At 46.7% G+C, this 15,861-nt stretch overlaps 1 protein-coding gene across 1 annotated transcript in view; it reads left to right on the top strand.

The window, feature by feature from the left end:
• Window positions 1-15,861, top strand: part of LOC144149216 (uncharacterized) — a 70,670-nt gene that overhangs the window by 12,402 nt on the left and 42,407 nt on the right. The window contains exons 2-4 of the mRNA XM_077680756.1: window positions 3,042-3,139; window positions 11,037-11,102; window positions 14,880-14,951. Coding sequence (XP_077536882.1) covers window positions 3,061-3,139; window positions 11,037-11,102; window positions 14,880-14,951 — 217 coding nt within the window. The 5' untranslated portion in view covers window positions 3,042-3,060. The remainder of the gene's footprint in view (window positions 1-3,041; window positions 3,140-11,036; window positions 11,103-14,879; window positions 14,952-15,861) is intronic.

Genomic DNA, 15,861 nt, shown 5'->3' with positions numbered 1-15,861 from the left:
ATACGCTTTACTTCTTTTTTTCTTAGTTTTAAAACAGCCTGTTTTTATTTTCCACTTACATAAGTGCACACTATCCTTCGCGTTTTTTGTGGCAATTTGTTTAAATTTGCGGTCACTAAAACGTTTCAATCCAAGCCAATGAGAAACTAATGCGAGCTCGATGTATAATGGCGGTCCATGACGACACAGACGACGTTGATGTGAGCCGCATAGACGCTAGCGCCAGATTCCTCTCTAGTGTATACTGTAAGAAACTCTATGCCCGCAGAACACTACCCCTTGGTTCCAGTTGGCGCTCCTACGGCCCCCGCTCTGGTGCTCCGATTACTTCTGCGCAGACCTGTACACCCTTGTTTCCACATCCTTTTCGTTGCTAGGCTCATCCTAACCACGTGACATTTGCGCCAGTAGTTCAAACTCTATTTACAACATGCTCCGTGGCGTCAAAACGCTGCGAGATAACCACCGTGCGTTCGCTTCCTGAGACGCAGCAGCTATGCGCCCTGACCGTGAATACTACAGTTCGCATTACGGGGTACAGTAAACGGCAGGAATTTTTTAACATTCTCCTTTGTTTATTTTAGCCAATGAAATAAATCTTTACCATTGTAAAGATTACATAGGTGCCTTCACTTTGCCAATAATGTATTGTTCTGCAGATTCAAGGAGGAGTGCATGGTTGGTACGTTTTCGCTATTAATGAATGGGATATTTTTCGAATACGCTCACAGCCAGGACCCTGCAGCGTTCAGCATTCCTATAAAAAGGCAGATATGGCGGAAGTTCCTGTAATCGTTATATTTGCGTAACTGGAGATAATTGGTACCACAGAATTGTCAAAAATGAAAAAAAGGAAAAGAAGAAAATTTCGAGAGCAAGCGAACCATGTAACGCACTGCACTTTCACAAAATAGGAGATCTCGAGCACGTTCCCGTTGTAATCATTAAGGAGCCTGAATAAACATAATTGCTTGAAGAGAATTTTCAAAAACAAAAAAAGAGAGAAACAAAAAAAGCAGAAAGAAGCAAACCGTCTAACACACCGCATCTTCACAAAATAGCAGATCTGGCGGAAGTTCCAGTTGTAATCGTTATGATAGCGTGAATAAAGATAATTGTTCGAACAGCACTTTGAAAAACAAAAATATGCGAAATAGCAAAAATAGCGAAAAGTTGCGAACCACTCTGCGTTTCCACAGAAATACAGATTTTGCAAAAGTTTTACCTATAATCATTATAGTAGCCTAAATGAAGATAATTGCTCAAATGGAATTTCGAAAAAAAAACAAGAAATACGAAAAACTACCCCAAAGTTCCGGACCATGTTAAACCCTCCATTACTACAAGAACACTGATGTGGTAAAATCTCCACCTCTAATCGTTATAATAGCATAAATGATGGCAATTCGCCGAGCCAAGGTTTGTAGAACCAAGAAATGAGGAAAAGAGAGAAGTAGCGAAAAGCGGCGAACCGTGCAAAGCCCTCAATTTCCACAAAAATGATAATTTTGTTGAATGTCCACCTGTAATCGTTATAACAGCATAAATAGAAATATTTGGTCGAACAGAATTTCGAAAAAACCACTAAATACGAAAAATAAAGTAGAGCTAATGGCGAACCGTGTCACGCCGTGTAAGGCCAGTTACACAACAATGCAGGCAGATTTGGCGGAAGAAACACTTGTTATCGTTATAATCTTCGTACATTGAAGAAATTTGTCGGACAAAATTGATCAAAATAGAAACACAAATTCTCTGTAATAAACTACCTCTAGACAAACGGCATAAAATTCATTGCATAAATAGATAATTTTCTGAATTCCTGAAGATTTCTTTTGTCTTATTTTGAGCGCTTTTCATTTAGTCTTCGGTGTTGAAGGGAGATGTATAGGGCGCTTTTTTTATTTCAGCAGAACATCCTTGTAACCCTTACTTCTACATTCCTTATTTCTTGGCTTTGCAAAATTCTGGTAGCCTTATTATTTCGGTTTACCCTACTACACCGATTAAATGTTTTCCTCCAGTTCTACCCTTTTGTGCGAATGCGCGGCGTTACACGGTTCTGGTTGTGGGGGCATTCGGCAAATAAGTCTGGGCATAAATACTATTCTCGGAACGCTATGCTGAACAAATAGAATTAGTTCTTTTGGAGGGAAGTTGTCGAAAATGGGGGGGACCACGCTGCCTTATTTCGAACATATTCGTATATGTCTCGACAAAACACTCACCCGCCTCTACAGAGATCTCCCCGAAGGAACCAGTGGGCATGTGCAAAGGAAAAAGGGCCAGAAAGGAGTTATAAGCAAGAGGGGAAGGAACGTCTGGGTCTTTCACCTCGTAGTAGCACGCACTGGTGATGTGAGGACCCAGTCCTAGCTTCGGCGTGCAATGCACACGCGCCAAGTGTGACGGAGAAAGCTTAGTGTAAGGTATGGTTCGTTTGCCGAATAAGTGTAACGTAACGCCACATGTTGAAAGTGCGGACGCGCCAAGTGTGAGTGAGCGAGGAGGAAGTGTTGTGTGGTGCCTATTGGGTGAAATCGTTTTTTCGAGTCTAGAAACCCGTTTTGAAGAAGTTGCTTACTCTTCGCGGGTTTTACTATTCCCTGTTTGATGACATGGATGTGATCGATGGCTAGGTCACCTCGGTTCAATCGACGCTCTCGTCTCCATAAAATTATTACGGTCTTTTATTACTACGTCCTAAGCGGCCTCTACAAAACATAGCAAAGGATTATGGGTTCGTCTTTCTGAAGGTTACTGATAATACATTATCTTGCTAGTAACCGGACATTTGGAGCTATATGCAGTGTTCCCTAGTTTAGGACATGGAATGAAGCTAAGGGAGAGTGTAAGTCATGGTAATTGTAACGACGACATTTTTTGATGTCAATGTCTTGGGGTTTCCAGTGCTTTATTTCAGGAATAATCGGCCCATGTGTTTGTCAGACCACATCAACTATGATTTCATTGTTTGTGTCTCACTAAATCAGCAGAAGGGGTGGTGTGTAGGATGCCCCTCTAAACCAGCAAATTTGCAGGGCATCTGACAAAGGCCACATGCTCCTAGTAGGCGTCTTCTGCGCGGCCGTGCTCTTCGCTGTGGTGGCCGTAGTGGTAACCGGAGTCGTCACTGAAGGTGAGGAAGAACTGAACAGCTACGTAATCTTGCTTCTTTACGTAAGCGGAATGCTGAAGCACCAATGGCTGCGGAACTGCTGCTTGAGATTCCTAAGCTGCTTTAACGACAGGAATTATTTCGCGCCCTTGTGCGCTAATGAACACAAGGCTTCCCCTCTACCCCGCCGGGAAGCTCGTTAATCTGTGGCCCAATTTCAGGTTAGTTTTCTATACTTAGTCACACTGATTATGGTGACATTCCCTTCAATTTTGATAACACTCGCTGTTGCATCGGTTAAGCAAGCTGATAAATATGGCGGGTTACTACCAGTGCAAAACTACCTTAGTGACTAGTGACTGCGCGAGCCTGTCTGACTGCGCGTTCAAAAAAAAAAAAAACAACGCAGCGCTGGTTAGGTGGCCACTTGCAGCTGTGAGCCGCGGCCACATCCGCTGCTTTCTTGGGGGGATTCGAGCAAGTAGCGCGTTTTAAAAGGTGCCTTGCTGCTCGCTATAGAGCGCCACCAGCGACGCCATTCCTGTATACGGACCTGATTGATGGTAGGGTTTAACGCGCCGACGCAACGCAGGCGATGAGGCGGGCCGTAGTGGAGGGCTCCGTATTAGTTTTGACTACCTGGGGATCTTTACATGCGCCGAAATCTCGTATACACGGGCGTTTTTGCTTCGGATCAAACCCGCGACCTCGTGCTCAGCAGCGCAACGCCTTAGCACTGAGCCACCACGGCGGGTGGGTATACGGACCTCAGAGTATTGCCCGCGTATCATGCAATATTTTCTTAGGCATGCCCGTTTATTGTTAACATTTTGTCGGAACGCTCTTGCAATAATGAGTTACAGAGTTAGTTAAGCGCAAACGAGGCAACCCTGGACCAAAGGGCCATAAGGGAAGCGGGATTATTTGTCAAAGATTGATAAACCTCCACATATGTACCTTTGGAATGCTGCTCTGTATATTCTGCAGCAACAATATCGTCTCGGTTCATTTGTATTATGTATCATGGGCAGCTGCTTGGAAAACCTGTTACGCTGAAAATACGGCGCAGCGAATGACCAGGGTACCGATTGCTGAAGTTGAAATTATTTCTTGCAATAAGGCACGTTTTCAGCTCGCGGGCTTCTCGAACTTAAAAGCCGCAAATCCCGGTCGCAGTTGACGGCTGCAGACGGCAATGTAACCAGTGCCATGGTTTAGCTAAAGGCTGCCTTTTGAGAACTGGCACTACCAGTCGGACTACCCAACAGGGCACTATTCTCGACTGCACAAATTCCCAGGGAAACTGGGAATCTGCCGCACATTTTTTTCTGATTGGCTTTTAATTTTGGTCACTTGCTTCCGGATGACAAAGCGGTGGTGTGTGCATTCGTCATTTTGACGTTTCATAGTGTTTAGGGGCCCCAGTTTTAAAGTTTCCTTTATTTCTCATTACTGAAAGCGCGTACTTCTTGGCCGGCAAGCCTGTCTTTGCTATTCAACAACAATACTGCTTCTAATACACGCCCTTTCTCTCATTGGCTGAGAAGGCGTGACGTAATTTAAATAGTTGGCGGGAAAGATCACGTCCCACATTCCCAACTTCAGCCTGCATAACACAGTGCCAACTTCAGCCTGCGTAAATTGACGTAATGTTACGTAACACCTTGAAAATGGTGGCTGCGTTTGTGGCGAAATAGGAAAAATTTCGCCCACCTTCGGCGCTGCGAAATGTCTGCGAATATGCAGCAGGCGCAATTTCGCATGACGCGCGGTGTAAAGCATGTTTTCTACCGAAAAAATAGTAGTTTCGACTGTTTCCAAGTCAACGATCACGGAGCACACAAATAAAGTGCAGTGTTTAGCTGTTATGTTTGGCTAAAAATAGAAATTATTTGTTTGGTGTAACCGCAACATAACAGGGCAGTACAAGCCTCTCCACAACAAAGAAAACCCGTGCATAGTATTTGTCCACGCTCCTCCTAGTAACCTTTCGGTCACATGATCGATCTCAAGAGAAAATAACAAAGAAAAGTGACTCTTTTGTTCATTGCAGCGCTGTTTTAAGTTGAGCTTGATGAATGAGTGAATCAGGTATATCAGGCATACCGCTTCAGGTTATCAGGCATACCGCGTCGCTGCTCTTATGTGTCATTAAAGCGATGGTCGCGACCACGGAGCAAGATAAACAGGAGCGCCGACTTCGCTCTCTCCGGCGGTCCCTTAATGTCCTTCACTAACGGAGCACAATGTAGATGGCGCGCCGAACAGGCGGCCTGCTAAGCGGCCGGCGTTCCCCTGCCCGCAGGCGGAATACGTTCCGCCTGCGGGCGCGGTGGTGGAACGTATTCCGTCGGCTTTTGTCATCTGCTTCGGCAACGGTAGCTTTGGGTACGGAGTGCCTTGGGCCTGCTTTGGCACCGCTTCGCGTTCATTGCACTCCTCCTTCGCACGGCTTGATGATTAACTTGTTCGACAGCACCTTCTGGGCAACACGGAACCGAGGGAATTGAGTGGTTGTCCGACAAAGATACGTTAAGGATTGGTTTGCATGGCGGGAAAACAAAATGTAGAGACCACTTATAGACATATGGCTGCTATACAAACACTACCTTTGCGCAGTGCTTGCCTAAAATGTGACTCCGTTTTGCTAATTTGTGAATACCAATTAGGCTGTGTCTTAACAGGTTTTACAGAAGGCGAAAGGAGCAACTGTTTCTTATCAATAGCGATTAAAAAAATTCCCTCAGCTTTCTCGCAGTTCTTCAACTTACGTCCAAAACAGAGTGTGCCTAAAACACGGACCGGCACTCACACGCTCATCAGAAAAGAACAGAAATGCGATAACAGCAACCGCGACTGCCCGCGACATAGCAATCTGCTCAAGATAAAAGCCCTGACAGTGCGGTCTTTTCACAAGCCTTCATTTCGCGATATTTGAATTCGTCCGGACCCGATATCTCTGTGGTGATGACTCCCTGAAAGAAAACGTCTAACGAGCCGGTTGTTTTGCTGGTCAGCCGCATAAAGAAAAAAAAAAAAACACCGGGAACCCTTGTAGGCCCGAAATTGCAGCCATACAATTCGCAGCATTTTATTTAGAGTCCGTGGCGTTATCGACGATATAACACGACCGTAGAGCGACAGTGACCATCGGGCAGTAAGTTGCGGCATGAGTTACAATGAAGATTGCGTTTGATATTCTTAGCTGCCTTATCAAGCTGACAGGGTTTTTGTATACTTAATACAACAGGGCAGTCGTTCAATTCAGTCATTGGCCCAGAAATGTGCATCATTGCCGTTTGCCGATAGAGACTTGGGGCGACCATTGTAAGCGTTGCTCGTGCGCAGAAGTAGCATAAATAATTAAGCACGCGGCAGGAGAGAGGGCTAACAACAAAGGGTAATTTTTGCGCTGCATCGATTTGTAGTAAGCAGAATCACGCGAGACTGTATGTTGTGGCGTTCGATTTTACTCTTGCTCATTCTTTGGTGCTTCTGAAGTCGTCGTCTTTACGTTGCGTCTTACATCTGCTGGGTTAGTACAATAATTTTAGTGGGTCTTCATAGTGTCAGAATAAGCGTTCCGTGATAGGGAATAAGCGATCGCCATGTATGCGGGAGCGTGCGACTATATGCGCCGTCTATTGCGGCCGCGCACGGGTGTTTAAATTCCGCGCGTGCACGCATGCCTCCTGCATTGAAGGACAAGCCTTAGGCAGACGTCGCTGCGAAAGAAAAGACGCCTCTGGGGAGAGCGAAGAAGGGAAGAGCCATGTACAGAGGCAAAGCGACGAGAGGGCGAACGAAGGAGGAAAAGAGCGAAGGGGAAGCTGGGCAGCCGGCGGCGCAGGGACATTATCGGCCCGAGAAAAGGATTTTTAGATGCGACGCATCTCATTCACTCGCCTTGTCCGTCCAGCGTCGTCCGGCGTAGTCCGCATCCCTCCCCCATTCTCCTCGCCCCGCCAGCTGCACGCTAGCGCCGCTCTCACCGCAGCGCCATCTGCGTGTTAGTGCTCGCCGGAGCTCGTTTCGTTGCCGTGCCAGCTGTGCGTGGGTGCGGGTTAGCGCGCGGCTTGCGCGCAGGTTGCGCTCGGTTAACACATGCGCATGCGCTGCTCTCTCTCATTCCGCTGCATATAAACGCGGTAACTGCGCCTCTCCGCTCAGTCGTTCCGCCGCCGCTCTGCCGATGACATCCTCCGATGACCACCGATGATTTGAACGGAGACTAACAGGCCTGCTATCGCGATGGTTTGCGCAACCGTAACAAGCACCGGCCACCTCGATAAAAATATACACCATCTTCCCGCGAGGGGAACCATGGTGTAGATGCGACACATCGGGGGTGAACATGCTGCGTAAAATATGGACACAAAACCAAAATGGACACGCTAACATAACGGAAACGCAACGGCAACCCCCGATGCGTCGCATCTACCGCATGGTTCCCCTCGCTGGAAGATGGTACAAGTTTTTTCTGGGACAGTCGGCGCTCCTCTTTATATCTTGCTCCGTGGTCGCGACCGCCTTTTTTTTTTACCCGCCACGGTGGCTCAGTGGCTAAGGCGTTGCGCTACTGAGCACGAGGTCGCGGGTTCGATTCCCGGCCGCGGCGGCCGCTTTTCTGATGGAGGCGAAAAGCAAAAACGCCCGTGTGTACGAGATTTCGGCGCACGATAAAGATCCCCAGGTGGTCAAAATTAATCCGGAGCCCTCCACTACGGCGCGCCTCATCGCCTGCGTTGCGTCGGCGCGTTAAACCCTACAATCAATGAAAAAGACCGCCTTTTTCTGTGATCACGCCATACACTTGTAACATAGCAGCAGACGATGGCGTGGCGGTGGTGGTGGCCTGTGAAGGTGATAACGCAACAAAGCTTGCATTGAAGCAGAAAGCCCAAATATGTTATCAGATTCCTTTCTGGTCATGAAACTTCACCGTCACGCTATGGGAGAGCTTCGTGCGCTGCCGCGTCGAGGCGCTGGTGTTGATCGGAGGGCAGCCGGGGGCGTGGTCAGAGTGCGTTTGGCAGAAACGGACCACGTAGTAAGATAAAACAGACTCTCGCTGTCTTATCAGCAATGCTTTACTTTTCGTGGGCCGCTCAAATGGACTTATCATTTTGTGAGTGGCGAAAAAATTTGGAGTGAACTGGCATGCTGGTACTGTGTTCCTGCCTGCCGGTCTGGCTACAGAGCAGTGGCGGCCGCCCGATGCCCTCCGCATAGAGTTTCTTAGTAAGTATACTAGAGTGGAAACTGCGTCTCGTAAGCCATGACGTCGGGGGGGTTCATGGGAAGACCCCCTTTTTGGCTTGGCTTGGCATGACAAATGGATTCTTAAACGGTTTCTGGGATTTGCTTTCTCCACTATGCATTAACACGTTTACGAGCTACAAAGAAGCCGAAATCCTCTCGTTTCTGTGGTAGCCGTGTTCAGTGAAACAGCAGGCAATGCGTGATCGCACTTGACGTTGCTCATGCCGCAGTCGAAGGACGTATGACTGAGCGGGTAATATGGCGCCGCGAAATCTGTAGCCGACGAAAAGAAACAAAACGTACTTCGACGAAGACAAGATACGGCAGACACGGGGGCTTGTATGCGTCCTATCTAGTCATCGTTCACGAATGTTTAACGCCACGTTTTCTTTTTTTCTTCTTAAACTAGCTGGCGGTCGAGGTGCACCGGTTCACCACGAAGGCAACGTTTTCATAGGCACGCTCAAAAAACTTTCGAAACTCTTCAAACAACTTATTTTTTGAAATGATGGTAAATATAATAAAATCACAGTCTCTAATGAGTTACCCCCCAAATATTAACATTGTTCGTAATTACAACCTTGTCCTGCGGAATAGCAGGCACAGCGGTGCCGGCAAAAATACGCTTTATTTCTTTTTTCCTTAGTTTTAAAAAGCCTGTTTTTATTTCCCACTTACATAATTGCACACTATCATTCGCGTTATTTGGGGCACTTTGTTTAAATTTGCGGTCACTAAAACGTTTCAATCCAAGCCAATGATGAAACTAAGGCGAGCGCGATGTATAATTGCGGCCCATGACGACACAGACGACCTTGATGTGAGCCGCATAAACGCTAGCGCCAGACTCCTCTCTAGTGTATACTGTAAGAAACTCGAGGGCCCTCCGATCTGCGGTGGCGCCACTCGCGGTTGCCTTTGTCCCTGTACGAAACTTAGCCGGGAGTTTCTTGACCAGAGAAGCATTGAAGGACTCTGATGTTACTAAAAGCCATTGATAGAAATAAATAGATACGGTGAAAAAATTGTCTAATGTTCTTTAGCTCGACATCCGTCTTTGATTTGCTGCTGGGTCAACGTTACTCGATCGCCTTGTGGTGTTGACGGCAATTTTGACCTGCAGAAATGTGTTTCTCTTGCCAGCCTAGCTACCGCCTGAATTTTAATAGTATATGCCAAGTGTTTTTATGTCTTTTATGCGCAGTATTTGAAACCTTGGTTGTTATCTTAATGAGTGAGCTAGCGTCAAATTACACTGCATTTCGACGTACCTATGCGTGCATCACGTTACTGATTGCTTACGTTGTGCTTATGTAAAAAACAAACATAGCGCATTGCCTCGAAATTTGTGCAGTCGAGAATAGGGCCACAGAGCGGCATACAAACAGGTCAGGTAAGGCGGCGGGTGCAGTGCGCTCGCATTCCCGGCACGCCGGTGGTTACTTCCTCTCGCTGTTCCTAAGCGGCGCCACGATGCAATTCGGCCACCGATTCTGTGCTCCGGTTACTTCTGCGTGGACCTATACAGTGGTTTGTTTGGTGCGTCAAGAAAATTCGCGCTCCCCACTAGACCATACGAAGAACGTGTGGGATTGTTTGAAACCCACGCCCTGAAATCCCCGCCCTTTGTACGTTTATAAACATTTCTGGAAGTTCTCTAGAGCCGAACATTTGTATAGCCATATTATCAGCCATACGGCTCGTCTGAATCCATCCTTATATGTTCGTTCATTGTTATTTTTGCCATATTTCGTTCCCAGTGAAACAGAATACAAAGGTTAAATCAACGTTAGCTATTATTTAACAAAGTCCTCGAAGGAAAACTTTGTTTTCGTTTTCACCCATTTTTTGTTAAAAGCGGGAATCAGTTGCTCTCCATACGCTGCACGTGGGAGTGTAACCGAGAATATCGTTGGACAAAACGACTATCCTATGCAGACGATCTTCAGCAACACCTCACTGAACGCTTCCACGGGGCGACTGAGCGCTTTGAGTAGAGGTTTGAGGCCGAGCGATAGCCCACTTACAGCTCCCCTGGACATGCACTTTCACAGAGCGGAGTGGCACTGAGTATTTACAGCGAGGCTGCCTTGAGTTAGGTTCTGGCCTAAACTGCGTGCGTCAAGGGGACGTCTCGGCCATGAATCGCAAACGCTCGCTCGAGAGGTAGGGCGAACTCCTCCATAGCTGTCAATCGAATATAACTATACCTTGGAATGAAATGAAGTAAACTTGGCCGCGAAGGCTTCTGTGTCATTACACCAAGTTTAATGCCATTGTTATATGTCAGTGAAGTAGGAAACGTTTTACAATTCCTGTCTTCTGTTCATGCATTGGTGGTGTATACGGTGGAAGGTACAGAAGACGGCTGTAGCTCTAGCCGTATTGCAATTATCACTACGAGAATTTGTCAAACATAAATTTAATTCTATTGTGGTATCTTGAACGTCTCGTTTTCCGATCGGTACGGGAAGCCAACATTGATAACAAAAATTTATCCACCTATACAGCTTCGCTGGCGTTCCATGTCCGCTGTAGTGGGCGAAACTTCGCTTTAATTTCCATTACATTTTTTCGCCGCCCAACGGATCTAAGTTCCGCTGCTCCAATGCAGTCTGCGATAATAAGCCTCGCTTGCGGAAATGCTTTCCCGCAGGTGTCGACGGGGCCACTAAAGACGACGATGAAGCACTACCAGGGCATATCCTGGTGCCGTCATACCGTAAGACGCGCCTGTTATTTATTTATTTATTATTTATTTATTTATGAGAGCGTGCTATCCCTGTCCTGATAACAATCTTCATTGATTGATTTTAAACCCAGGCTTTATATACCTCACTGATGCCATTGTAGGCCCTGCACGAACGCGAACTTTCTCTGACGATGATGATGAATGATGGTGGGTGAAGCAAAATAACAAAAAAAAAACGCTTCTCGTGACAAGAGTCGAAGTTGGGGACCTTGCGTTATATAGCCGGGGTCCGAGCGAATGCCATTTCGACATGGTCGAAGCGAAGCCCAAGCAGCAGGCACCGATTTGCGCCGTACACCTCAAACCAAAACTTAGGCCCACGGAGTACCCACCCAGAGGTGGTTGTGGGTATTCTAGAAAAGTGGTGCGCACCTCAAGAGTAGCGCATACCCGCTTGGGTGATTGGCCAGCCAAAGAGTCCACCACGGGAAAGCTTCGCGTTCATCCAGCATCGTCGTTCGACGGAGGTGCGCCTCATTATATTTACGCTGTTAGGCTTAGTCGGACAGTTACAAGCTTGTTTGCTCGAAACAACAGGGGATATGACGCAAACAATGCTTCTTTCCCTCATACGGAGAACATTGCCATATGCATTCCCGCAAAAGGAACATACGTGGTGAACCAAACTAGATTAGAGAATTCTACGTAAGCGGCAATGGAAAGCGATCTTCGTTACGCTCGAACGCGGCGCATGGGCGTAAGCTTTGTCCAACGTTCGTTGCATTGTAAATGAATGTCTGAAAAAGCAGGAGAAACATCGGTGGCGCTTTAGTCATAGATGTTTTATTATAGCCTGCATAATGTACGCGGTTTTCATCGGCCACACCTGATGGGACCCGACGCTAGATCGCAAACATCATCTATATGAAATGCAGAGCGAAAGACTGATTCCAGACAAGAAAAGATCAAATCACGAGCTGCAACACATGCAAGGGAAAGCTCATATATCTTAGGAGCTTATAGAAGCTCATAGGCAGATTGTTGATCGCCAGCTGGTAGCCAGGAAGCGGCTCCCTTGTCGGGTCGAGAGTGCTGCTCAAACAAACGGGTCCTATTTTAAGGATGTGCTAGGGCATGGTTTACGAGGTGACCATCAGATGTCTGAGGCCGCGAGGCGGCGCTTTGGCCCACGTCTTTAAGACTATGGCTCTACATGCCGTCGCTTGAAGCAAAAAAAAAAGAACCGTATTGTCGGCCTTCAATTCAGGCGACTTCTAAATACAACACTGACGTGATCGTGTGACATTCTCTAACGAGCAGCCAGGCTTGTAAAACCTGCTGTGGTGCGGGTTGCAAATATGTGACGAAGATCGCGCGAGGTCAGCTTGAGGCGGTTCTCCCCGCTGCGCTCCCACACCTAGCGCTATATTTACCACAGCGCCCTCGGTCCCCTTCTTCAAACCCGTGGTGACTAAATAAGTTGCTATTATGGGCCTGCGGTTAAATATTGCGGAGAACTTCCCTTCACTTCACTTTATTTCCTTAAAGACGCCACAAGGGGGTGCTGCATAAGGGGTGGGTTGCACAGAGATGTACCAAATGCCACATTTTTTTAACAAGACAGGTAGGTGGATACATTTTGAACAAAATGTGATGGACAGGTGATAGAAACGATGTCGTGGAGAAGGCCATTCCATTCTGCAGCAGCGCCGCAGAAAAAAGATGCAGAAAAGGTTGTGGTGCCAGAACGGGGTAGGGAGACTTGAAGTGGATGGCCCGTGCGGGGGGAAGTGTGCGCGGCGGGAGCGATGTAGGGTGGGTGGCTGAAAAAACTGTGATAAACCTTGTGGTAGAGTGATAGTGTACAGATTCTGCGGCGAGACGAAAGAGTGGACAAACCAGATTCATTTTGAAGGGATGACACGCTGATATTGTATGAACAAGAAGAAATAATGAACCGAGCAGCACGATTTTGCACTGCTTCGATAGAGTTCATCAAGTAAACTTGGTGAGGGCTCCAAATGGGTGATGCGTACTCAAGTTTGGGTCGGATTAGCGATTGGTAAGTCAAAAGTCTTACGTGGTAGGGTGAGGGACGCAGGTGGCGTTTTAGAAATCCTTATGACCGGTTGGCCGATGAAATAGTAATAATACGCGTGCTCCAGCAAAGATCAGGGGTTAGTGTAACACCAAGGTATTTATAAGAGTCCCTTGTTTTGGCAGGTACGTTAGCGATTTCATAGGAAAATAGGAGCGGATTTTTGCAGCGATGAAAGGAAACTAATTTGCATTTGTTAGTATTAAGGGTCATTAGCAAGCGGACAACAGTGTAACACTTTATTAAGGTCATTCTGTAGGGCTATTTGGTCAGAAGTGTTAGTTATTTTGCGGTAGATAACACAGTAGTCAGCGAACATGCGAATGTTGCATGGTAAGTTGTTAGCCAAGGCGTTGATATTATTCGGGATAAAAGTGGGCGCAGGACAGACCCCTGCGGTACACTGAACGTTACAGGAAGCGAGCTATACTGGACGTTGTTAAGGGAAACAAATTGAGAGCGGTTAGTCAGAAATTGGGTAATCCAGTTTAAAACGTCGGGTGGCAGATTCAGTTGAGAAAGCTTCATTAGTAAGCGCTTGTGGGGTACTTTATCAAACGCCTTGTTGAAGTCAGGAAAGATAGCATCAGTTTGTATGTTAGTATCGTGGTTAGTATGTAGGTCATGAAGGAAAAGAGCTAGTTGGGTTTCGCATGAAAGGCCCTTTCGAAATCCATGTTGTGAGCGATTAAAAAGTTGTTGGAATCAAGGAACTGCATGATTCGAGAGTATGGGATATGTTTCATGAGTTTATAGAACACTCTGGTTAGTGATATGGGGCGGTAATTTAGCGGACAGTCTCTGTTACCTGATTTGTGAATTGCAATGAACTTCCCACACTTCGAGTCGTAAGGCAGAATTCCGTTAGACAGGGATTGAGAAAACAGCAATAGCGAAAATTCGCCAGATATGTGCGTTGTGTATTTTAAGAGCTTGGTTTTATTTTATCTGTACCAGTAGAAGATGGCAACTTCATTTTTTCTCTTAAGGAAAGGATCCCAGAGAAGTTTATGCTTATGGGTGGTATTTCAGACAAACTAACAGAGAACCCAAGATAGTTTTGTCGACTCTTGAGGGTACACGACTAATACTACTGAGGCGGTGCTCCAGGGGCTCACATCGTCTGCTGCCGCAGCCGGGCGCTGCAAGAACGATGGCGCTGGCTCTGAGCGCCATGCAATGAGTGCTGGTCACGCGCCGCCGGTGCGCAAACAGCCACTAACGCCACGAGCGTGGAATTAAACGGGGACCCAGTTTTTCGGTACACGGCATAGCATTCTGGCGTGACTCGACTCATTTCTCTGTCGCGTCGCCGACAGTATAATCTGTGGTTCGCCTAGGACTTTTTTTCTACATTGCCTTCTGCAGTGACTTTTAAAGCGCACTAAAATAGTTCTTCTGTAAGAATACTTCGTACGCACCATCCTAGGTTAATAATAGACCGTGGCTGCTAACTATTAGCCCGTACGAAGAGAAAGGGGAGTTTGACAGGCATCCAATGCATGAAGCTGACTAAGGGCGGATTGTCCAACAACATCGCTATAAACAAACCGGCCTAGGAATCCGGGTAAACTCACAACTCAGCTGAGAAGTGAGATAAAAAATATCACGGGCAAGGAATGAGTTGGACAGCGCATAATGGCAGCAGTTAGGACAGGCTTGATGTTGCAGTGAACGTACGACGATGACGATGATGCTGAATTCTCTAGCCGCAGGTGTGTTTGTTTCCCCGACCCCACCCCCAACGACGACTACCACAACCACCACAACCAGAACTCCCAGTAAGTGAACGTTCCACATCACTCACATTAGTGTGGCAATATTTATTCCACCATCAATTGATATATGCGACAATATCCGAACCTTACAAGCAATCTGGACACCGCAATATCCGGATAATTACATCAAAATACTTAATTTCCTTAAAGACCCCTCGAGGGCCTACTACATTCGGGGTAAGTTGACAATGTAATATTATATTTGCCATGAGTTTTTTTATCGTGGGCAACTGGTCCAAAAATGATGACGGGCAGGGAATGGTGACTACGCCATAACGAAGTTCATTCAAGTCGTTTTTATTCCGTCGAAAGAAAGACATTGAAAAAGTGGTCGTTATGCGGGCTGGTGGAATATTGTCGGGATGACGGAGCGGGTCGTAAAAGAATTTGTGAAAAATGCGGAGGCTGGAAATACGGCGGCGCACCTCAAGGTTTAAAGGAGCCGACACATTATTGAGGGAAGATACGCTGGTATTATACGAATACGAAGAATGAATAAACCTAATAGCACGGTTTTGAACGTCTTCGAGTGAGTCGATTAGATATGCTTGGTGTGGTCTCCAGACTGCAGTTCACACGATAGCAGTTTTTTTTCCGTTTGGGAAAGTTGAATTCCCTATTAAACTGTCATCGACATCCCACCAACAAGTTTGATTGCAAAACGATTACACTTCAATGATGCAAATATATACACTGCCTGCTGCCGTATAATTTCCAACGGTTACAGTATCTTGCAAGGTATGGCACTGGCTGTGTTTAATGTTTTGTAAAACTGGTACGGAATATTCACGCCAACTCTCGCCAAGCCAAGGCAAGCGAGTAGGCTTTTTCATGGCCAGAGCCTTTGATGCCTGCGTGTCCAGGAGTTGAAATATTATGCCTAACGTAATAAGGCCGCATTACAAAAATACAC

This window comes from Haemaphysalis longicornis, unplaced genomic scaffold (assembly GCF_048455015.1).
Source record: "Haemaphysalis longicornis isolate Haplotype H1 unplaced genomic scaffold, Haemaphysalis longicornis Haplotype H1 scaffold_8, whole genome shotgun sequence".
NCBI lineage: Eukaryota > Metazoa > Arthropoda > Arachnida > Ixodida > Ixodidae > Haemaphysalis > Haemaphysalis longicornis.
This window is presented reverse-complemented; position numbering and strand designations above follow the sequence as displayed.